The 25,830-nt window shown below is 35.9% G+C and overlaps 2 protein-coding genes across 4 annotated transcripts; one reads left to right on the plus strand and one right to left on the minus strand.

The window, feature by feature from the left end:
* Positions 1-37: 37 nt before the first annotated feature.
* On the minus strand, positions 38-16,847 carry LOC113515754 (thioredoxin reductase 1, mitochondrial). 3 transcript variants are annotated; one of them, XM_052903065.1, is made up of 9 exons: positions 16,639-16,847; positions 15,382-15,444; positions 13,533-13,753; positions 8,118-8,478; positions 6,517-6,745; positions 4,752-4,839; positions 3,669-3,919; positions 1,429-1,620; positions 38-794 (listed from the first exon to the last, which is right to left on the minus strand). In XM_052903065.1, the coding sequence occupies exons 1-9, from the start codon at positions 16,649-16,651 to the stop codon at positions 665-667; spliced, it is 1,548 nt and encodes a 515-aa protein (XP_052759025.1). In that variant the 5' UTR covers positions 16,652-16,847; the 3' UTR covers positions 38-664. The 3 variants fall into 3 exon arrangements, with proteins under 3 accessions (XP_052759025.1, XP_052759027.1, XP_052759022.1); XM_052903067.1 differs by lacking the exon at positions 15,382-15,444 and having other exon boundaries at positions 16,639-16,846; XM_052903062.1 differs by lacking the exons at positions 15,382-15,444; positions 16,639-16,847 and adding an exon at positions 16,279-16,412.
* On the plus strand, positions 16,479-24,452 carry LOC113514401 (C-factor). Its single transcript, XM_052903102.1, has 5 exons — positions 16,479-16,612; positions 19,770-19,821; positions 21,580-21,770; positions 22,233-22,382; positions 23,360-24,452. Exons 1-5 carry the CDS (start codon positions 16,496-16,498, stop codon positions 23,582-23,584), a joined length of 735 nt encoding a protein of 244 aa, XP_052759062.1. The 5' UTR covers positions 16,479-16,495; the 3' UTR covers positions 23,585-24,452.
* Positions 24,453-25,830: the final 1,378 nt, after the last annotated feature.

The following is a 25,830-nucleotide window of genomic DNA, read 5'->3' on the forward strand; positions in this document are numbered from 1 at the left end:
ATTATAACATTTTCTTTAATAATTTTACTCCTTGTTATTTTTATTTTTTTATACAACTTAGAATGGCAAACAAGCTGATGACCCACTTGATGGAAAGTGGTAACCGTCGCCTATAGACATGAGCAGTACCATGGACATAACAGAGTATACTGTTTCGCCCATGATACCCCCCATGCGTTGCCATTCCAGAGGACTCAGGAATGGCAACGCATGTTATTCCTCTGTACCCAGTAAATTCACGACATGTTAGTTACGTAATAGGGTAATCTATACATTACTGTATCTATACGTCCGTCTATATTGCATGAAACGAGTGTCGTATACCAACAGAGCGTAGGACAGCGTCTCACGATACGATCACTCCATCAGATTACGTATACAATTTAACTACATTGATATTAGTATTTTATTTTAAACGTCAACAAATACGAGAAAAATGCAAAGAATGAGAAGTAAAATTCGAAATAAAAAAAAACACTATACCGGGCCGCCTGGATAATAATATCGTCTCGTCCGTAGTAGAGTCAGGAAAGTAAATCCACTGATCAAATGATAAAGTCATTGTTGACATTTAAAATTAAACCATATCGTGAAGGGAGTTAAGACCAATTTTATTTAGTAGTGTGAAGGCATCGTGAAACGCACGTGTGTCCGCGCGTGGTGTTTAGCTGCAGCAAGAGGCGGGATTGGGGTCCTTGCCGGAGCGCTTGGTGATGTTGAGCCGCGTGAACTCCTCCGCCACCGTCGGGTGGATGCCCACTGTGTTCTTTAGCTGCTCCATCGTGATGTTGCATCTGGAAATAATTTGCAATCAAACGAAACTGTTCGTAAGCAAAGTCACCGACGCGACGTGTAACAATGTCGGCGATGTTGTTACACGTCGCGTAGTTGGGAGGGGGGGGGGGGGAGATAGATTGTTAGTACTGGGGTTAGATTGTTAGTCAAACAGTCCTATTTTTTTGATGGCGTATAATAGTGATAGTGCAGGCGGGGTTACCATTCCATTATCATAATGGAATGGTAACCCCGCCTACGCTATCGATATATACTGGCGGGGCACCAGTGAGGGATGATAGGTAAAGATGAAGCAGGTCAGATGGGCCATCGTGATGAATTCATCAAAAATTAATTATAATATTTTGTTATTCCATATGAAAGTATCTTGCCCATTATGTTCCATTAGTCGCCTCTTAAGACATTCACGGGAAAGGAAAGGGTGGTCCATACTACGCTGGGGCCAAACAGCAAGTAATATCATTGAGTATTAACTTATAAAGTCGGCTAGAGTTTAATTCTGCGATGTATATATGTCGAGGTTACCAACTTTAATTAAAAACACGTCAATTACCACGTTCCATCAGATGAACCCACGGTTTGTTTGCAACTTCAAGTCATATCAGAAAGAATCAGAGAATAATTAATACTCACTTAATTGCAGCAGCGAAGCCCTGTATGACCTCTCCGGCGACCGGGCCCACGAAGTGGAGGCCCAGTATACGCTGGGGCGCCTCGCGCAACGCGACCGCTTTCAGGTAACAGTTGCGGATGTTCCGCTGCGGGATGAAGAACTCCGTTGGCTTGTAGAACGCGTGGTACACCTCGATATTGTCCGTGCCGTGTCTATAAATAAATAAATAAATGTTGACGAAATAAATAAATAATTTGTTATATATAAACTTAAGTCTAGTTTTTTTTAAATTGTCACAGTATTGTACACCGCTGACATTGATGCTCCTTTCCACTTTGGGTTTGCTGGAAGAGAACTCTTTTAGAGTTAAGCTCGCCTTTATACCAGAGGGAGATTTTGTACAAAAATCGTTTGCTTGGGCACCTCTGCCCCATTCGTATTTCTACCGTGAAGCAGTTGTGCATGGCTGTGTTTCGGTTTGACGGGTGGGATATGACAGTGAATTTACAGGGTACAGAGGAATAACACCTGAATCCTCAGGAATGACAACGCATGGGGGGACGGGGGATCATGGCCTAAACAGTATACTCTGTTATGTCCATGGTACTGCTCATGTCTATAGGCGACAGTGACCACTTTCCATCAGGTGAGCCGTCAGCTTGTTTGCCATACTAAGTTGCATAAAAAAATACATTTGATTACCTCTGTCATATTATTATGTATGATAAATGCGTACAAAAAAACATTCAGAGATATTTTCTCCCACAAACACTCAGGTTATGGAATGAGCTCCCTGCCGAGGTTTTCCCAAGAGACTACAGCATGGGGTTGTTCAAAAGGGGGGTAAAGAGGTTTCTTCAGGGTTCGGCAACACGCGATTAATACCTCTGGTATTGCAGGCGTTCATAGGCTACGGTAACCGTTTACCATCAGGTGGGCCGTACGCTTGTTTGCCACCTCAGTGGTATAAAAAAAAACATTAAAAAAAACATTGTAAGTGCTACAAACAAACACACCAATCGCGTACTCCGTTTATTAGGATACCTTAAATTAGGTTTTTTTTTCTATTTAATTTAACCTACCCTCCAAAAATAAGCATAATATTGTCTGGTATACAAATTGGGAATCTGTAATTGGCTATTTATTATATGGTGTAAATAAAATATTTTTAATTATTCTAGATATAAGCTGTTGATTCCAGATTTAATCTATACTTATAATAAATCTGTAGAGAGGTCAATTATGTATATGAAATATATTTTCAAAATAACTATCAGGGGAGATTAGCGGTCGATACTGATGCCAAAAATGCAATCAGTGAATTTTTTGTCTGTCTATATGTTCGTTATAAAAACAAAAACTACTCGACGGATTTTAACGAAACTTGGTACAATTATTCCTCATACTCCTGGGCAGGTTATAGTATACTTTTCATCACGCTACGATCAATAGGAGCAGAGCAGTGAAGGGAAATGTTAAAAATGTCCACCCGTGCGACCCTGGGACGGGCCGCTAGTATTAAAATAAAATAAATAAATAGGTGTTGAGTGAAATCTCATTTTCTTCACATTGAACTACAATAGATAAATTGATTGATGGATAAACGCTTTATTTGAGCCATTTATTACACACGTAAATTACCAAATGAGTTTATTACCATTTTTTTAAATATAAAACAAAAGATGAAGTATGGAAATATGTTTTCACCAAGTGTGTCGCAGTGAGCCAAATAGGCTACAGCTCAGTGATAGTTTTGCTTAAAAGCAAACCACTGATTTTCTGCTACAGCCTGAAGTTAGGCTACATGGACGCGTATAGCGCATTTAAACTGTTCATTTAAATAAACAATCAGTATTGTACAATGGTTATACACATTGTTACCAGAACAGAAAACACTTGTACAGCAAATGTATTGTGCCACTTGGAGAGTAGTATTTTATCAATCACCATCGACGTAATATATCCCTAGCGTGTCATATGTGACAGTCACGTATCGCGATAAGATAAAAGAATCCGTAATATTCAATACAAAGTGTGTATATGATAGATAAAACATTTAGATTTATACACAAACTTTGACTGTACGAATTATCTAGGACATCGAAAGCAGATTACATAAAGTGATTATTAGTATTATTATAAATGTGAAAGTTGGTTTGTTTGTTTTTTTTTAATGGGTGAAAATGGTATGGTACCGTACTGTTCAATTCAAGTCGTTCAACATAAATGGTGATGATGATAGGTAAACATTACCACTGACCTTTGTATAGCGGTCTCCTCGCTGAGTCCCACGCACCCGTACTCGAGTGGCGTGAAGACTGTGGTGGCGACGTTGTCGTAGTCCATCTGCTGGGTGGCGCCGCCGAATATCCGCCTGGCGAGCAGCCGGCCCGCGTGGATCGCCACCGGGGTCAGCTCAGGCCGGCCCTCCAGCACGTCGCCCACCGCGTAGATGTGCGGCACGTTGGTTTGTTCGGTCGCCGCCACGATCTTACCATTCTCTGACACAGTCTGAAAAGATTTTACATTTAATTTTGTATTACATACATAGTGACTATTCCATTTATTTATATATGGTATATTAAACAAGTCATGCTGACTATAATATCCAGATTGGTGGCGGCGTGATGAGCGGGTCGTTGGATATATATATATATATATATATATATATATATATATATATATATATATATATATATATATATATATATAGTGTGTGTGTGTGTGTGTGTGTGTGTGTGTGTGTACTGTTTCTTTGACAAATAGATATATAATAGACAACTAGTAGCACCTATTTTATTTTAATATTAATTAACGTTCTCACTACGTCATATCTCAGTCATTGCACTACATATAGTCATTTGGGAAGGTTATTGTTTGCACAAATTCAAATTATGCCACCGCGGCGCTAGTGTGAAGAGACACCATTCATTTTGCACATCACAAGAAAAAAACTGTTAACTACTACTCATGTCATTTACTGTAATATATATATATAAAAAAAAAAACTAACTGGACAATAAAAAAAATTTGTTATTTCTGAACAGTTAGACTGACTTGAAACCATAATTAATATTTATAAACATAATTATTTAATAATCCTTAAAAAAAAAAGCACGCGATTACGTATAAAAATTTCATAAATTATTTTGTATTATGATTTCATACAGTTACTCCTATTTTTATTGCAATGGTATACAATGTTTTTTTTTTTAAATCGACGGCCCCGGATGTTAATTTCCAGGCTTTTAACATTTATTATGTTTTTCCAACTTATGTACTACTACATTCTTAGTATACAATGTTGAGGTAGTGATAAAAATGAATGATGTATAAATCTTACATTGATTCCCGCCGCTGGCAGATTCAATTGCTTAGTGAGCGCGTAACGACCCGTCGCTATGAGCACCGTGTCGAATACGTCCTCAAATCTGAAATCATACAAAAACATACGGGTTTATCGAGGTGAATGAATGAAGACGGATTCTCTAATAAAAACCTATGGCTATAAAAGAAAAATCTACATAAAATCGGTGGACAATTCCATATCCCGCCGACTCTTCATACATATAGTTTTTATCAGTTTTCTTTTTAAAACGATACGATGGTAGCCGGTTACCGCAGCCTATGAACGTCTCCAGCCTATGAAACATGGATGACGGGTGGGACACGAGTCTCTTGTGTGACTCTACGACATGAGGATCTTGAGTCACAGCAAGCAATCACTTCACTCAGTGACGGATTAAGCCCATCAGAGGCCCGGGGCGACAAAGCTAAACAAAGCCTCCAGTTTAAGTAATTTTACAAGCTTTTGTTATTCAGTTCACATTTGTATGTATAAGTGATTGGTCTTGGTCTCACCTGACTCATTTTTTCATCGCACTAATGACCAGCTGAACAATGCAAAGCATGACATCTATTTTACTTATAATGGCACATTTCTTGATACAACATTGTAATTTATTTTACAGATACCCTATTTTAGTAATATAAAACATGTTGTTTACTGTTGTTTGTACTATTTTTATATAGCGAAACTGCACGAAAATATGTATCTAATAGAAGGCATTCGTGTCTAAAATACAGGCTAGGCCTAGTTTAGACACTAATGTGCTTAGCATAAGGCATAATGCTACTCTTTATACACATATAATTCACTTTGAAATTTCTGTAAGCCCATGACTGTATATTTTTATGTGCAATAAATCTTTATTATTATTATTAAAAAAAAAGTGATTATGTTTATTTCGTTAAAATGTTACCAGTGAAATTTAAATTATATGAAATATGGTTAAGGGTGAGGAAAGTTAAGACGTTTGGAGGCCTCGCAGACCAAAGCCAGGGGCGCGTTCGTTCCCATCACCCCGCTGTTAGTTCGCCACTGACTTCATTGCCATATCTAACGCTTCAAACGAAATACAATACAAACGTAAAAAATACAGCCTTTATTTCAGCTATTTCTAAAGACAAGTTTATAGTTTTCGTCTGGTATCAAATGTTTATCTAATTTGTACTTCAGACGGAACCGAGAGCCAAAACCTCTCCACCACAACTTACGGTTCCCACATTCCGTGTGCTTTCCGATTGGGATCATAACAACTTTCTAAGAAAATGGTTCCGTTTGCTGTCAGTTGACATGGTTTTTTGACCCCAAATAGTAATTTTACGCCTTGCAACCACCTAAACTCTCTTCCTAGATAAGTACCTACAACTCATTGGGGGAAGGGGGAAAGGGATTGTTAGTAATAGAGACTGAGAATCCCATTGCTAGCAATATACCCACCAACTAGGTCGACTTCCTTGCGGTTCCCCCTGGAAACTATCATGGTTAATTCCTGATGAATTCATCATGATGGGCTAACTGGCCTGTTTTCATTCTCATCTATCACCCTTCACTGGTGCTCCGCCAGCGTATCCCGTTAGCGCAGGCGGGGTTACTATACCATTTTCACCCATCAAAAAAAAAACTCATTGGGAGAGAAAAGGATTGTTAGTAATGAGATCGTGGAGGTCGATGTGATAGGGTATATAGACAGCAATGGGAACCTCCCCATTACTAACAATACCCCCCCCCCCCATTTTCATCTATTAAAAGAAGTATAACTCACTGTTCCTTTGTTTCCGTGTTTGTCCAGCGCGCCTTCAATTGTCCAGACTCGAGTTTCTCCACCGACAGCGGGATGCACCGGTGGTGCAGTTTGATTCCCTTCTCCTCCATCTCGTTGGTGATTATGTTCGCCATCTGCTGGTCGAAGCCACGGAGGGGGACCGATCGAATCAGTACCGTCGCCGGGTACCCCAGCGAGTTGAGGAAACCGGCGCATTCTAAACCGATATCTGTTTGTGCGAGTCATGGCTAATAATCTTTTAAAAGAATAATGACATTCATACAACCACTACTATTTGTAAGGGGGTAACGCCATCTGGTGTAAAGAATTCTTAGGACTCTGTCTTAACACGAAACATGGATACCATGCCGATATACATATACCATTAGTGTATGGTGGCTGAAAACCCAGCGACCCGGAAGTAGTAGCCTCCGGAGAAGATGCCGCGGCAATGGGGTTCGCCCTCACCATCTGACGAGTGTTGAGAAGACCCCTCGTTGTTGCGCGAAACAAATGACCATCATATCTAGCTAAATGCTGTTGGGTTATGACCTTCGATTTCCCGTTAAGCGTCAAGCGTTATCCAACCAAACTGTCACAACCATATATTATTACATTCATTCATTAAAGTATGATCACGAAATTATTTATTAAGCTTTAATGCACAAAGTATAAAGTGCATATTATGGCGGATTTAACACCTAATAATGTTATCTAGTCCCGTGTATTCCCGGCATGAGATAGGTCACTCCTTCCTTTCCCGTGGGTGTCGTAAGAGGCGACTAAAGGAGGGCAAGGGATGGGCAGTAGTATCCCTCTTAAAACATCTCCAAAGCCTAACTGCGGTTGCCAATCCGCCGACCAAGCATAGCAACTGCTGGCAAAATCCCTCTAAGGAAGTTTAGCAGTGGACATTTATACAGTCGATGGTTCGTAAAGGTGCAGAGTATGTTGTCGACGATGCAAAAAATTAATCATGTTAGATAAATATAAAAAAATATTATATATAAAATATTATATCTCCCCCTATTAGAAAATAAATAGTAGTAAAAATAGATGTAACTTAAATTCCATACGGCGAGTCATTTTTAATACTACAATACAAGATACAAAAGCTAAAGATGTACTTTTTACATTTCAAGCCTCGAGGTCTTACGACCGGTCCTGAAACGACTATACCATTAAGAATTATTAAGACGTTACAAAAACAAGACAACAAAATTATGTATTAATAACAATGGATTGAGTCAAGTTTTTGCAATTATAAAAAAAGAAATTATTTGTATTTAATTCTCTGGCTGATTTCACTCGGAACGTTTTTGATTCAATTTAAAAAAGTTCGCTTCCCAAATAGTGCTGATCAAGAATGAAATCTAAGACATTATATAAAGAAACGTGTTTACTACAACGTCATAGCCATCATCGAAGATCTAAGAGATTTGATTGAACACTAAAAATTTTAACTTCTTGCTTTATCCACAATGAGGTTACAGAGGGACCAAAAGTGCGACGAGTCGCTTTGAGAAAAGGATAGGTACGACTGTGCTCGACTTGGCGTGAGGACTGCTTTGCCCTCTGATAATAAATTTCAAAAAGGATACATCCAGCTCCTACGACCAATGTCTTCCCGGGCGGGTTACTTAAACTGAATATGTCATCACTGGTGATGCAGTACTCGAGTGCGCCCGGAATATCCGGGTAGTGGGGCCTGCCACCGACTGCTATAACTATATTCTTCGCCGTCAACTCCTTTTTGGATCCATTCTTCAACGTCGCCACAACCGTGTGTGGGTCCTTGAACTCTCCCAGGCCATTTACGTATTCTATCTTCTTGTCTCTGAGATCGACTCTGGTCACCCAATTGACAGATTTAATGTGGTTTTGTACGGACTGTGTGAGCGCTGACCAGTCTATCTTCACGGCGTCCAATGAAGGCACTTGCCAGCCGTAAGAAACGGCTTCCTACAATTTGCGTCCATTTAATAGTACAACGTCAATTGTCGACGAAATAAATTAATCATTGAAAACTTCTTATTTATTTTCGTAGCTTCATTGCAAGTATGTAGTTTATTGCTTTCATAATATTTATATAAACAAAAGAGTATGTATATAAAATAAATGTAATTAATTTTATACATTTAGGATACAAAGGAATGATATACCTAAAGAAAAGATGTGCAAAGTGGAATGTGTGAAGGAAGATAGGCAAAAAAGTAAGTAAAACCAGGTAAGACAGCTAATAGGAATCGATGGAAGAGCAAAACATACATCGAACTAAAATAATGAACAGGGCAAGGCAATTAATTAATTACTTTTTTGATACAAAATAATTATCCGTATATCAACATTTAGCAGAATGGTTGTATCAGCTATAATTTCATTATGTGATTAGATAAGTTATATAATTAAGTGAAATATAAATTAAAACGATGTAAGTCCATAGATCAATTCATATGATATCTTCAATTAGCTTCCTATATATATATATATGTATATTTTATATAATTATTGGTGACAATGATTATTTAAAAATCCTTTACGACTAAGAAATTTGAAGATGACCCTTTACTTTTTTTCCTGGAATCAACATGTCTACCCCACTTATTTGGGGGATGGAGGGAAAGGTTTGCTAAGAATGCGAACTACCGATCCCATTGCTAGCAATATACCCTATGTGATCAACCTCCACGTAGCCCCCTAGAAACCGTCGTGTTGAATTCCAGGTATATTCATCACGATAAACTAAAACACACTGGTGTCCCGCCAGCGTATACCGTATAGCGTATAGCGTAGGCAGGGTTACCATATATATATATATATATATATATATATATATATATATATATATATATATATATATATATATATATATGACAGAATTGTAAAACATAAGACCAATAGAAAATCAGTATAAAAATATAAAAGACGGATTATGATGGCCAGTAATACGCCACACATTACAAAAAAAAAAAAACCTTATTCATAAAAATGTCAAAACTCTCATAAACCTATTTAAGCTATTGAACTCTTTTATCTCTTTCTTTTATACTAAATTCCCAATTTGAAAGAAAGATACAAAACAGTATAATAATAAAGACAGATTTGAACAAGGTTTTAGTTTTTATGAATAAAGGGCTAGACTTTTCCCATTTACTTCTTTTTTGTGACTTAAAATATTTACTGAACTCTGTCACTAACGTAGCCTGCAGAAAGATTCTGACGTATCACGCAGTTGAAGGACAGAAGGAAACAAGTAATCAGCAAAGGACAATAACATTTAGACGGAATTTAATATTATACATTTGATTGGATCCGACAGTAAGTAAAGCTAAAATTAAAACGTCAAATTTTTTCTTATTGATACGAACTAAAAAGAGTCGTAATATTAAACTGAAATAATATTTGTTGGCGCTTTTAAACCAAAAGAGGTAGCGGAATAGATTGCTACAGTGACCTATAGGTTTTTTTTTTTACCAAAGTGGGAAGGGATTGTTATTAACGGGGACTAATGGCCTTCTTGCTGTCAAAGTCGATTGCTTGGGCATCTTTATCCCATTCGTGCTTCTACCGTGAAGAAGTCGTTTGCATGGCTGTGTTTCGATTTGAAGGGTGGGATATGGCAGTGAATTTACAAGGTACAGAGGAATAACACCTGAGTCCTCAAAAATGGCAACGCATGGGGGGTATCATGGGCGAAACAGTATACTTTGTTATGTCCATGGTACTGCTCATGTCTATAGGTGACGATTACCCACTTTACAACAAGTGGGCCGTCAGCTAGTATGCCATTCTAAGTTGTATAAAAAAATATATTATTACACTGAGAAAACAATGGTACTAAGTTACACAGCTTTAAAGGAATTATCAGTTATAATCATTGAAAAGATTTCAAACTCAACATTTTCAAGTGTTTCTAGTGAAATATAAGATAACAGGTATGTCACAAGACATACAGGGAATGCTGAGTGTGCTGTAATTGCATGTGGAACTAATTTGCTCGATACATATCTAATACAATATAGTAGGTACATTACAGTGCTAGCGTCACGATTATCACATTATCATGTGGCTGTGACTGGCATATTTCGTACACGTCTATCTGTACCTACAATTTTATTATCAAACCTTTTTTTTTAATGTCTAATAATGGAACGGTTTTCCAGCCAGCGCTAACGGTATACACTGGATAAGTTAGTAATGCGGGCTACCAGTCCCATTGCTAGCAATATACCCTGTCAGGTCGACCTCCACGCGGTTCTTCCTGGAAAGCATCGTGTTGAGTTCCATGTGCAAATATAGTTTTTGCAAATACTGAATTAACCCTTCTTTGCATAATGGTGGAAATTTCCATCATAACATTGAATGCCCAAAAATTATATAAAAGAACAACTTCACTTTAAGTTGATCGTTGATACGTTTTTAATGTCCATTGCAAAAAAAAAAAAACATAGCTGCAAATTTATTTTTTTAACCATTTTTCCTTTAATTTTGAACATGAATTATATCACCTTGATTTCTTTCACCAATAAAAAAAACATGCGAAGAAGGGCTAAGGAATTAATATTTGATGCACAATATACTATCTACTTCCGTAATGATAAAACTTCACAATATTCGCAAATCGTAATATAACTTTAAAATTTAAGGCCAGATTTTAATATAATTTATAGATATATGTGGGTTATCTGTACAACATTCATAATTATTACCCATTATTACGATAAGATTATGATAAAAAAAAAATTGTGGGCATTCCTTTGAGCAAACTATTTTAATGTTATCTGTTAATTTGCTGGTATGAACATATTAGTGCGTAGTACTATTTATGTATCTGCCATGTGGTCCCCCGGCATAGAATAGGCCACCTCTTCCTTTCCTATGGGTATCGTAAAAGCGACTAAGGAACTTAATGGTCGAGGAATAGGCAGCAGCGTCCCTCCTAAGATATCTTCAAAGCCTAACTACGATTGCTAACTACTAGCAAACCCTCTCCCCCAAAAGGTTTTTTTCCTAATGGATGATAATGGAATGGACCACGTAAAGGTCGATCTGACAGGGTATATTTCTAGCAATGGGACTGGTGGACATTACTAATAACTCTTTCCCCCTCCCCCCTTCTATAGACGTATTTTGTAAGGGGTGCTATCAAGACAGTTCTTTCCCATCGTTGCCCATCAATTGCATTCTATTTCTACCTTATAGTTGGAAAATACCATAAGGCACGAAGTTCATCAATTTTACACGTTTTACAATACAATAAACAATAAAATAATAAATACATAAAATCTGTCTATATCGTAATAAAGTGCAACATTCCATTGCAAACTGTAGCCTATTCCATTGACTGATGGTGTACCTATCATAAATGGTAATTACGTATTGATCGCATGCCAACGTTGGACTACACCGATCGACCTTGGCATATGACTAACGCCTCAACTGGTCGCGGACTAATCAGCCATCAGTTACGGTAAGGCGAAAGAATTATTTATTCGGTACCTACTCACAGAATTCATGACTAGCGTAAATCAGGAGGAGGAGGGAAAGGTATTGTTAATAATGCGGACATTATACCCTATCAGGTCGACCTCCACGTTGTCTCCCCTGGAAACCGTCGTGTTGAATTCCATGTGTATTCATCACGGTAGGCTCTCTGACCTGCCCTTTAATTTCAGCTATCATTCCTCACTGGTGCCCCGCCTGCGTATACTGTTAGCGCAACCATTCCATTATCATACATTGAAAAAAAAGGACCAATAAATCGGTTTAAAGGGAATATTTACTGTATTTCATTTATACTAAAAAACTAATTCTGGGTGGAATTAATTACCTTAAGGTCCTTACAGCTACCTAATTTCTTGTAATAAGGTTGGAAAGAAAAATCAGGGCAGGAGAAACAAATACGCATAGTATTTTTTTTATACAACTTAGAATGGCATACAAGCTGAAGCGTAAAAAGCCCACCTGATGGAAAGTGGTAACCGTCACCTATAGACATGAGCAGTACCATGGACATAACAAAGTATACTGTTTCGTCCATAATACCCCCCATGCGTTGCCATTCCTGAGGACTCAGGTGATATTCCTCTGTACCCTGTAAATTCACGCCATATCCCATCCTTCAAACCGAAACACAGCCATGCAAACACAACTGCTTCACGGTTGAAACACGAATAAGACAGAGGTACCCAAGCAATCGACTTTTGTACAAAGTCTCCCTCTGGTGAGGTACATAAAGTGTAACTAGATTTATTTAATGTCTTCATTTGAAAGGAGTTTAGAAGCGGAGGGTTTTCTTGTAGGTCCGGATGTTAAAAATTCAGAATTTGTTTCATATTATATGGTTTATAAAAAACTGGAATTAACGCGATCATATAGTTTAACTATGATAATTTACCTACATTATCTCTAAGTTTCGTCCAGGTTTCAGTATTGTATTCTTTTAATTTTTATAATTCTAATATCTGGGAAATACCTGGGATTTTTTTTTAATTCAATCTTAATAAAGGTTGAAAACTTTATGTTCATAACACAAAGCTATTTAGCTGTGTGAGATAATGAAGACAATGGCACATTACTGGTCCCATTCACAGATGTAGTTTGATTTATATTCTGATATGACATGCAAAGAGCTAGCTACATTTGTATACAATCTAACCTGTTATGTAATTTTAACATATCTTGAATATATATATACACCTGTATTTATTATATACAAAACAAGTATATGCATTTCTACCATTTCTACTAAAAATAACATTTTGTAATACAAAATAAATGGGTAAAAAAAATACAATGCTGACTGCATATCATACTAAAACAAAATATAAAAAAAAATTAAAAAATATAACCAAAATTAATCCAAGTTATAGATTGAACTTTTTCTGGACCACCATGGGATATGGGAGCAGGAAAAGGAGCAGGACTCTCTTACCAATATCTATAATGAAAAAAAAAAACATGAAGCTACGAAAACAAATGGAAGTATATAAACAAATTGTAATAGACAAACTTACATGTATGCTCTCGCCGAGTAATGCTGCCTGGTGCATCAACTTCTTGGGTATACACCCTACATTCACACACGTACCACCAAGTCCCCATTTAGTGCCTTGTGGCGAGGGTGTGACATAGTCCAACACCACAACGCGTGCGCCATGGTTCACGGCCTCTTTCGCACACGCAAGACCGCCGGACCCACCACCAATGACCGCTAGGTCATAGTCAAATACTCCATCTAAAAAGCAAATCCCATCAGGATTGCATGTGGATTGATACACTTTAGCATAACCTACAGAACCTCTTAATTGTCATTACTAAAAAAAATCTAAGATTATTATTAACATATATAACTATCACAGTTAATGATAAACTAATTTATATTAAAATTATATAGTCTAGAAACTTCCACCAAAACCAGAACCAACTTTTATAATTTATCTTCTAAGCAAATATAACTTTTATTAAAACACATAGCTTTTTAATTGATAATTAAAAAATTACATAGCAGCAATGTTTGGTTTAAGAGAGTTAGATATTTTTTTACTAGTCTACAATTACAACCCAAAATCACCAATACAAATAAAATTCGTGTGATCTTTAGCAAAAAATATACATGCTATGTTTTAGTTAAACCAATAACTTACATAAGCTCTTATTAATTCAATGTGTGAATATTTAAATTGGTAATTAATATTATTATTAAGTTAAATTATTCTTAAAAATTTGAGTTTGGTATTATTTAATATCCACTGGTTTTTTTTTTTTCATATTAATATATAGTTCCAAAGAGGGTTGCCATCAGGCAGGCGGCCAGTCATAAAACTATAAGCAAAATCTTTTTGTAATATAGATAAAAAACATATTACGCTGACCCCAAATAAATTGGGATAAAGGTAAGAAGATGATGATGATATAGTTCTGAATAATTTTATTTTCATATTTCATCCAATTATCCAAGTTGTTTATTAACAATGAGAATCTAGAATAGGTACAGTTAAACTCATTAAGAAACATGACCAAAATATTAAAGCAGTTGTGAGAGCACTTTATTACTATTATTATAAGCTCACTTTAATTGCCAATGGGGTAGACAGAGCCAATTATTTATAGGTGGCTCTGTAAACTCCAATATCACTAAGCTAGTTTTAAAAATAACAAAGGAAATTAAATTTTTTTCAATTTATACATTTCCTTCTGTGTATGAATTATATAAAACTTTGGGATAGATTCAGAGTAACCTTGCAGTGCCATTTTTAGAAAGTCAAACAAACTGGCAGTCCCCATGATGAGAGTAGTAACTTTTGCATATAAACATGAAAAAATATACAGTACCGCCCATATGTGACACAGTATATACACTGTGATGTACAGTCCCATGGCACTAGTGCTTTAACATTCTTCAAGGTAGATTTACTTTAAATGAACATATAAAACAGAACAGAGCAAGAAGTAGAACATAGAACCAGGATGTTTCAGACTAGGAGAACCACAAACAAAATTGTGAATGTAGTCAAACAATTAAAGAATGCTCTTAACACTGAACAAAAATTGAAGAGGCGTAAAAATGAAGACACAGCTGCTTGGTCTATGACCATCACTGTATTTCTGATATATATCAGTATGTTTCATAACCCATGTGCACAAAGTACAATACAATTACTTTATTATGTAACTGTGCATAGAGATAGTTTTTCTTTAACAATATGCAACAACAATTAAGAGGTTCTGAAATACAACTTCCCATTACATACTAGAACATAAAATTAAGTGCAACAAAGCAATGCAAATGAAACAATTACAAATGACCGACGGCACATTATCCCCAGTGAGAATTTCATTTTTAATCTATGACCACTACTATACCTGTCTCCGAATTGTCTATGGGAGCTACTGACTTGCTCTTACGGCTACAACAGATCCAGCCGCCTGGTGTTACCAAACAAATTACTCAAAATCACACATCTGTTGTTCTCAACCAACTTCAAAAAGAAAGTTCTTAAATCAGTTGGATTTTTTTTTATATTTGTTACCTCATAACTACATTAGTTTAAAACCAATTTAGAAAATTCTTTTTCTAAAAAATATACTTAGACTTATCTGTAAGTTAAGTTCTATAGAAATCTTATCAAAATTAGTTCAGCAGTTTAGATTTCTGATTAAAATAACTGAGTTTTATCACAATTGAAGTCAGTTTTTTTTTTATGGGACACAATCTTTAATTATGATTAATTGTGATAAATACTAATTGCATTTCAATATATAAAATAGTTATCACAATTCCATCATACTTTTAATACATAATCTAATGTGGATTGGACTTTAAATTACTGTAAAAATTGTTCACTTATAATATTTTATTAGGTACATTAATTTTTTTTTCTGGACTACCCATTTAGAAAAAAAAAATCTTTTTGTACTAATCTCAAATGTACACACATTAGATTATGTAAAAAATAGATATAATGTGTAGGCCACAAATGAGTTGTTCACTAATTATAGGATTTATGTGTTACTTTCTCCAACCCAGAATCACAAGACACCTATTGCACCATCTCAATACCCAAAACAGTCATATTTTGCATGGACCTTTGACCCTTACTGGTAATGATGATGTCGTGTGGTACAATTCGAAAACATTTAGGGTTAATATAAGCAATGAACGAAAAAATTAATATAAACAGTAGGTTGACCAGCAAAGTGAGGTTATACGATAATCTATGGACCCCAAGGGCTGTAATACAATTATTATACATTACTCACGAGTCGCGAACGTTCGTCTTGCTAATAGGACAATATTATCAGATCGTATCAAAGGATTTATAATATTATTAAAGCGTAAAACGTTACTCAATATTGTCATTTTGACGTAAATGACAGAGAAGGGAATTATCACAACTGTAGGTACGTAAGCACAAGTTGTGTAGGTATACGAGAGTTATCTTTCGATCAAACGTCAAGAACGCAGGTCGAGAAAAAAATGCAGTCCGTTCTAATTACCGGCGCAAATAGAGGACTGGGCTTGGGGATGGTAAAATATCTCCTAAAACAGAACAAGGCTGAGAAAATATTCGCAACTTGTAGAAGCCCGTCTGAGGTATGTGTATACTTATTTTGACTTACCTATAGGTGGCATTTTCTAACTTTTTATTTACAGAATTCACTTAGAATTATACAACACTGGTATACACTTGTATAGTATAACTAAATAACACAAGCCGACACTACCGAAAGACTCGCGTACCGAACAACTACTCTTGAAAAATTGAGTTCATCAAATCACTTTTGTAGCAATACGAGTTGTGCGAAAGAGATAGTCAACCCGCCGCGTATTCGTTTGACAGATCGTGACGTCATCCTGGTAACCTTGCATAGTGATTAGTCGACCGTAAAGAATTATATTAAATCGATGAATCTATGTAATGTGCCAATTTATCAGTAATAAGAAAAATAAAAAACATAAAATATTTTATTCATTCTATATTCATTTACAATTACAATATATTATGCAATATCCAATATATATGTGTAACCTATATGAACTTTTAAAAATTTTACTAGAATAATCTACACTTAAGACAAATTATTTTTGATAAGCAACAAAACATCACTATGCTAATTTGATCGCTGACGTCATCGTGGCCTTGCCTTTTACAATTTATATTTTGGAAAAGGGCGGGAAACGTAAAATTTGGCTGTCGAGTTTTTCTGAATTATTTATTTATTTATATTATAATATCGATCAGATAAGTTACAAATAGCATTTATATTAGTTTAAATTTGTATATATTAGTTTTGTGTAATAGTAGCTGTAAACTAGGTAAGTTTCTGTATATATTTCTTTTTAATATATGGACCCCCCGGATGATCCCGGGGGTACGGTCCCCGAGGTCGCTCTTCATGTAATTATTAGTAATAATGAGGATTCTATGGACACAGATTGCTCTGTTAATATTTCTGATAATTCTGGAACAAAACGAAAACGTAAATCAGTAGCCGGCAATGTTTGTAGGCATTGCAATAAAAAACGTAGGAGGAATCGAGGAGGTGAAAACAATAAGAATAAATTTTCATGTGAATGTACTCAATTCAACGAGGAAAAGCAGCAACAATCTTCTAATAATAATTTAATAAATAATCAGGAGAATGACTCATCTCGTCCACATAACTTTATTAGTAGAGTTTATTATGAACCTCATGATTCTGCTCCATTCACCGTTCACATACAAAAAGTTTTATCATCCCCGGATGATAATTCTACACTTCACCCAATAGCCTTTGGACGTTTCCTTCAGAAAAATCCTTTCAAAAATGTAATTGATGGTAGTCTGAAAAAGATAGGGCGAAATAGATTATCATTAGCTTTCTCTAATTATACAGATGCTAATTCTTTTATAAATAGTATGGATTTAAAATCTCATAATTATAAAGCCTTTATACCAACATTCAATTTAACAAGGATGGGAATAATAAGGGGCATCCCAACTGCCTGGTCTGATGAGGAAATTATAGAAAATGTTTCAGTTCCATTAGGTTGTGGCAAAATTTTGAAAGTTAGGCGTTTAAAGAGAAAATCTCTTGTTAACGGTAAATCTGAATTTGTAATGACTGAATCCGTTGTTATAACTTTTGATGGTCAAGTGTTACCTAAGCGAGTTTTCATATGTTATAATTCATTGCCTGTTGATTTGTACATATACCCTACCATTCAGTGTTATAATTGCTGTAGGTATGGCCATATTAAAAATCAATGTAGATCTGTTCCACGTTGTTATAAGTGTGGTCAGGGCCACTCTGGAGAATCCTGTTCTGTTCATGAAGAAGATTTTTACTGCTGTTTATGCCAAGGTGCTCACCAGGCAAACAGTAAAAAATGTCCAGAATTTTCAAGGCAAAAGGCAATTAAAGAAACAATGGCTAAAAGTTGTATCTCTTATGCTGAAGCAAGCAAATTGCTCCTTCTATTAAATCATATGCTGACACTCTAAGATCTAATCCAGTTATTGTAAATAGTACAGTAAACTCAAACCAGAATGGGATTCATAATGTAATTTCTCCTCATTCTAATAAATCTTATAAAAAAACTGTCATAGAAAAAATTCGTCGTCCTCCAAAACCTTCCTATGGGTTTGATCGTAATGAATATATCACTTTAACAAAAGACTACAATCCTCCTGCTCCTGCAGATGGATGTGGTTATAAACAGCAAGATGAATCTAAACAATCTATTTCTGAAATAGTAATAGCTCTTTTAAATTTATTAACACAATTTAATATCATTCCACCGTCCAACGTTGCTTCTCTTTCAAATGCATTCATTAATATTTTAAATAATAAAAAGAACGGACAACCAAGCCAAAGTTCTGCAGTGGAACTGCCGTAGTGCAGTTAGTAAAAAAACAGATTTAATCTATTTAATAAACATGTACAAACCTTTGTTTGACATGTTTATTAAATAGATATAATAGATAATAGAATGAGTCCTCAGATATGGGTGATTTGAATATCCTAAATTGTCTTCTCTATGACTATTCTGTTCTTTTCAATTCCCTCCTTTCCCTCCGTATTCCCTTTCCTACATCAGTTCCAGTATTATTGTTTCTTGATAATTTAGAAGTATATTATTTGATTTCCTCTTTTATTCTTATCAATAATAGTAAGTTGCAAATTTTCTTATTTTATGTACTTTACATATATATGTATATTTTTAATGTTAAATATATTGTAATATCTATTTAGGTATCTGTCCTTTTCCTTGTATTATTCACTATTCAACTTTTCTGATCCTTATCCTAATCTCCGTCGTCCAAAACTCCTTTACTAAAATGCTGTTTCCCAAACTTTGTTTTTGGCGGATGCACTTTGTGCCGTGCCATAAGAAAGAAAAAAAAAAAAAAAATTATATTTTCCGATCTTTGCTTCCCATCATGGTTGGCGCCAATTTTAAAGATTTCTAATTTCGACTCTTTACGCGACTACCATACGCCCGCTCTACAGAACATAATGAATTCTGCGAAACATCAAATTAATTGTTAATATCCTTTTTCGAAAGTCACTTATAAAATGCTTTTTTTTTACAAAACCTGGCATACAGTTACTAAACTAAAAATTCGACAGATCGACCCGAGCAGTCTGAAGCCAAATCATTTCGTCTATGGACTCTTTCTTATTTAATTGTTAAAATCTTTATTAAAATTTTATATATTAAATTTAGTATTAATTACATAAAAATCCATTTACCTATTTGTTTTCAGGAGTTACAAAAGCTATTACAAGATAACAAAAATCTTCACGTTATACAACTTGGTAAGTAAATATTTTTATGTTAATTGAAACCTAAAACTTTGTATAGAATTCCTTATATAAATATATATCTTATCATAACAAAACATCACGGTCTGTCTGTTTATTACAATACGTCATACATTTTTCATAATCCTTCGAACCGAATATATCTGTTTCATCATACTTTCATCAGTTTGATTTCCATCTCCTATTTTTTTTCCACATGCGATAGTCATAACAGAGTATTTACTTGTTTATCCTTACACAGGCAGTTTCAAACCAATTCGTTCTCATCTTACGCTATATCAATATTTCGTATATAATCTGTTGTGTTCCTTAGATTATATTTTTTTACAACTTAGAATGGCAAACAAGCTGACGGCCCACCTGATGGAAAGTGGTAACCGTCGCCTATAGACATGAGCAGTACCATTGACATATCAGAGTATACTGTTTCGCCCATGATACCCTCCATGCATTGCCATTCCTGAGGATTCAGGTGTTATTCCTCTGTACCCAGTAAATTCACGCCATATCCCACCCTTCGAACCGAAACACAGCCATGCAAACACAACTGCTTCACGGTTAAAACACGAATGGGACAGAGGTACCCAAGCAAACGACTTTTGTACAAAGTCTCCCTCTGGTGTATATTTACTGTAATTTCCAGTGCTGAATTTGTTACAATCATAGTTATGCAATAAAATTATTATTTAAGACAAATTGTATGAGTATAAGAACAATAGAAATCAAAACAATCATTTTTAGAAATATCTATCTGTATGTATATTTGTTCCGATATCACGCAAAAACGACTGCACCAAATTGGATATGATTTTCATAGTTGTATTCCTGAAGGTTTAACTTAAAATCTAGTACATGTTTATCTTGATACTCCACTTATAAATTGGTCTTATTAATTAGTTTTGTAGTTTAGTACATAAAGCAAGTAAGTCAAAGCCAATCAAAATCAAAATCTTTAAAATAAAACAAAATTAATAGATATAAAACAAAAAATAATAATAATAATTAGTCTTAAAACCAAAAGGTGATACAGCTCACACGTATACAATTGAAGCGCTTTAATTTTATTTTATTTATTTTATTTTATTTATTTATTTCAGACAACTTGAGTCCCTTTTTTGTTGTAAGTATTAACATAGTTTTTAAGTACATTTAGTACTTAAAAAAATATGTTAATACTTAATTACTAATAATGATCTAGTCCTCTCGGCGAGCATTCTCACGAGAGGAATATCTAATTTGTAGGCTACCAACCTCTTTCAAACCTACATAGTTACAGAAAAATAAATAGTGACGTTCTCTACACTGGTGACCCCGACGTGATCCAGTGTAGAGAAGTGTAGACGTGGGCTAGATGATATTTATATGTATAGATTCAGAAAGAGTGAAAGAAAGAAAGATTTGGTACGAGATTTTGTAATTAATAATATTTACAGTAAATAATTCCAGATATAATAAGTCGCGATACAAAATATAGTTCGGTACAAATGCTAAGACAATAACATTGTCAAGAACGTCACTATTTATTTTTCTGTAATTATGTAGGTTTAAAAGAGGTTGGTAGCCTACAAATTTATTTCCAAACATATTCAGAATACTATTGCTACTCCCGCGTATTCTATGTAAGAGAAAGGCTATCTTTTTATTTAATCCCTACTTTGAAATTATTGCACCCTTTTTAAAACTACAATACAATACTTTTTAGAACATACAAAGTAATAAATTAATTTAATTAACTATTTTTTTTAAATACAGATGTCAAAAATACAGACAAGTTCGAGGAAGTCGCGTTGCAAATAAGTCGAGTCGTCGGCGACAATGGTCTCAACTTGCTCATAAACAATGCCGGAGTCACGACAAAGTACACGAAGATCAACTTGGTTAAGCCTGAACAGCTTCTGGAGAATCTAGCAGTTAATACTATTGCACCAATCATATTGACTAAGGTTGGTATCCAAAGCATTGAGGGAATGGTAACCTTGCCTGCAAACCAGTACCTGCACTTACATTCTCACCAGTGAGAAATGATAGCCTGTCGTGACAAATTCATCAAGAATTGATCACGATGGTTTTTAGGGGGATCCGAGTGTAGGTCGGCCTGATAGGGTATATTGCTGGCAAACGGCCTGTTTTTTTTTTTTATGGGTGAAAATGGTATGGTAACCCAGCCTGCGCTAACGGGATACGCTGGCGGAGCACCAGTGAAGGGTGATAGATGAGAATGAAAACAGGCCAGTTAGCCCATCATGATGAATTCATCAGGAATTAACGATGACAGTTTCCAGGGAGAACCGCGAGGAAGTCGACCTGGTTGGGTATATTGCTAGCAATGGTATTCTCAGTCTTCATTACTAACAATCGCTTTCCCCCCGCAATCGACCTGTTAGACCCCAATATTATTTTTACAGACCCTGTTGCCACTACTCAAGAAAGCCTCAGAAGCAAACAGTGATAAACCGGTAGGGATCGAGCGAGCGGCAGTCATCAATATGAGCTCTGTACTGGGCTCCATTGCACAAAACGACCAAGGTGGCTTCTACCCCTATAGATGTTCTAAGGTAATCACTATCTCTCTTCACACCAGTGGCGTAGCTTCCGGAGAGCTAGACGGGGCAGTGCCCCGGGACCCCCAAGCTCAGGGACCCCTCGAACTCTAAAGTTCAAACTATAATTTGAACTAGTGAAAATTTCTCACACATTCGGAATATAAATAAACCAAATTCCAATAACGCGACTTTAATAATGGCAACTTATTTGTTAAAATACGGGGGACTTCCCAACAAGTTTTTTCTATGCAACTTAGAATGGCAAACAAGCTGACGGCCCACCTGATGGAAAGTGGTAACTGTCGCCTATAGACATGAGCTGTACCATGGACATAACAGAGTTTACTGTTTCGCCCATGATACCCCCCATGCGTTGCCATTCCTGAGGACTCAAATGTTATTCCTCTGTACCCTGTAAATTCAATGCCATATCCCACCCTTCAAACCGAAACACAGTCATGCAAACACAACTGCTTCACGGTTGAAACACGAATGGGACAGAGGTATCCAAGCAATCGACTTGTGTACAAAGTCTCCCTCTGGTAACTAACAACATAAGGAAGATCGCTAGTGGGTTGCTGACCTTTAATAACCTGTTTAACTCCAAACTTATCTAAAGTAGGTCTGAATGTTGTACATTATACCCCTAATAATTCTATTTTGCTTTTGGGACCAGACAACGGTTTTTTTTTTAATGGATGATAATGGAATGGTAACCCCGCCTGTGCTAACGGTATACGCTGGCGGAGCACCAGTGAGGGATGATAGGTGAATAATGAAAAAAAAAGGCAGGTCAGTCAGCCCATCGTGATGAATACACCTGGAACTCAGCACGATGGTTTCCAGGGGGAACCGCGTGGAGGTCGACCTGACAGGGTATATAGCTAGCAATGGAACTGGTAGCCCGCATTACTAACGATCCCTTCCCCCCACCAGACAACTGGTGAAATTATGTAGCATTTATTTATTATTATGTTATCACGTTCCAGGCGGCACTGAACGCGGCTACTAAATCGATGAGTATAGATCTAAAGAAGGATCAGATCCTCGTTGCTTCAATGCACCCTGGCTGGGTGAAGACGGACATGGGCGGCAACAAGGCGCCGCTAGATGTCGCCACCAGTATCAACGGCATATTCGACACTATATACAAGTTACGCGAGGAGGACTCCGGGAAGTTCTTGCAATACGACGGCACGGAGTTGCCATGGTGAATGATAAACATTGGCATATTTAAGGGTTAGAGGGGGGGGGGGGGGAGATCGTACCATCCCCAGAAGCGCTTACCCCAAGATACGAACGGAGCTTCGCAAAGGTATCTGAAAGTGCATATTCGCCTTTTTTCCAAGAGGCTATATACAAATGGGTAATCTTAAATAAGCCGATAGTGATAAATAGTTAAAAAAATCGTAGCATAATCGCGGGTTAATATTTAACGTTCAATAACTAGTTTCACGTATGATGAATATAATTTCGGAAATATTCCTTATTTGCTCGGAGAAGATGTAAAGCCAACTCTGTGACCAAGAACAAAATCAAATATAAAATATATCGTGTTTCTACCTTCAAACCGAAACACAGCATGGCTGTGTTTCGGTTTGAAGGATGGGATATGGCGTGAATTTACTGGGTACAGAGGAATCACATCTGAGTCCTCAGGAATGGCAACGTATGGGGGGTATCATGGGCGAAACAGTATACTCTGTTATATCCATGGTACTGCTCATGTCTATAGGCGACGGTTACCACTCTCAATCAGGTGGACCGTCAGCTTGTTTGCCATTCTAAGTTGTATAAAAAAAAAAACACATTTCACGTGTATGTGTTTCGAAATTTAAACTTTTAAATTTCGAAACGTGACATTATTAAAGAAGCAAATATCGTGAAACTAGAGTTATTATAATATGTTTGTATTATAATATTATTATTCATTAAGGTTTACTCGTTAGTAGCGAACTGAGTTAAACATATTTTTATTGTCTATAGTTTAAAGCGAGGAAGTGAACTTACCGACTGAGTAATGTAAATTTGCTTTAAATAAGGGAACTAATTTTTGTACAAATAAATCAAGTTATTTTTAAATATGTTATTTATTATTTATCTTGAAAGAAACGAAAAATAAGTAAATTATAAAAAAAATATTAAAAAAAATAAATCTGCCATAGAGAATCGATTCAAGCGGACTTGAAACTGCATCTCTTGCCTTTAGGTACTTACTTACCTCCATACTTTGCTGGGATAATATAAATAATAATTTAATAAATTATTTTACTTTTAATTTTATTAAAACTATTGACCAACTCACAGAAAGATAGAGTTATATAAAAAAAAGTGGGAACAAAATAATATTAAATACATACATACCTATCTGTCACGCCTGTCTCCCATTAGGGTAGGCAGAAACAATGGAACGCCCAATGTTTCGATTCAAACAAACCTCTAATAATATTAAACAAGGCGCAATATCAATATAACGGTACGAAATGTTTGAATTGAATTGAATCTTTTTACAAATAGTCATAAATTAAAAATGCAGGCAGTTTTAACAGGCGAAGATTTTGCCTCATCGCGTCCCGCAAGCACACCAGCCATCTTCGAGATTCATATATTTATCTTCATATGTTCTGGTATTGTTACAAGATAATACCAAAACATATGAAGTAATACTTCGTTATTTTAGTGCTAACCCAATTATTTGACTGCAATAGCGGACTAAGCTCGTCAGAGGCCCGGAGCGGTAAAGCTGAACGAGGCCCCCCATTTAGGAAGTTGATGTCATTTTACAAGCTTTTTACTCAGTTCACATTTGTATGTTTATTTAAAATTTAATTAAAATTTTGCCAATGACATTTATATTAGACTTAAATAAACATGTAAACAGAATATAGGATGAGAGAATTGGAGGCGTTTGGAGCCATCAGATACTTTTCATGCGTTGCCATTCCTAAGGACCATGGCCCACCTCTATAATTAAACGGGGTAGGTATAGAGGAATAACACCCGAGTCCTCAGGAATGGCAACGCATGGGGGGTATCATGGGCGAAACAATATACTCTGTTATGTCCATGGTACTGCTCATATCTATAGCGGTTACCACTTTCCATCAGTTGGGCCGTCAGCTTGTTTGCCATTCTAAGTCGTATAAAAAAAATCCATACTATATATAGTACAGAGAGATTCAATAATGCCCACTTACCTTCCCAGAGCCTTACACTTATGCGTTCTTTGACTACGGACTGTGATGTCGCATTCACAGAGGTACCTGAAATATTAGATAATATATTTTCAATCCGCTATAAACTTCCTATATGCTGTCTCATCACAGTTATTTAACACACTAGGTATGTACCTAGGTGAATATCTAATTGTAGAATTCGGTACACAAAGGTAAATATATCTATGATATAATTATATAAGTATAGGTATATATGATGATAAGTGAAGATGAAGCAGTTCAGT

This window comes from Galleria mellonella, unplaced genomic scaffold (assembly GCF_026898425.1).
Source record: "Galleria mellonella isolate WM207_F2 unplaced genomic scaffold, CSIRO_AGI_GalMel_v1 utg103, whole genome shotgun sequence".
Lineage (NCBI taxonomy): Eukaryota > Metazoa > Arthropoda > Insecta > Lepidoptera > Pyralidae > Galleria > Galleria mellonella.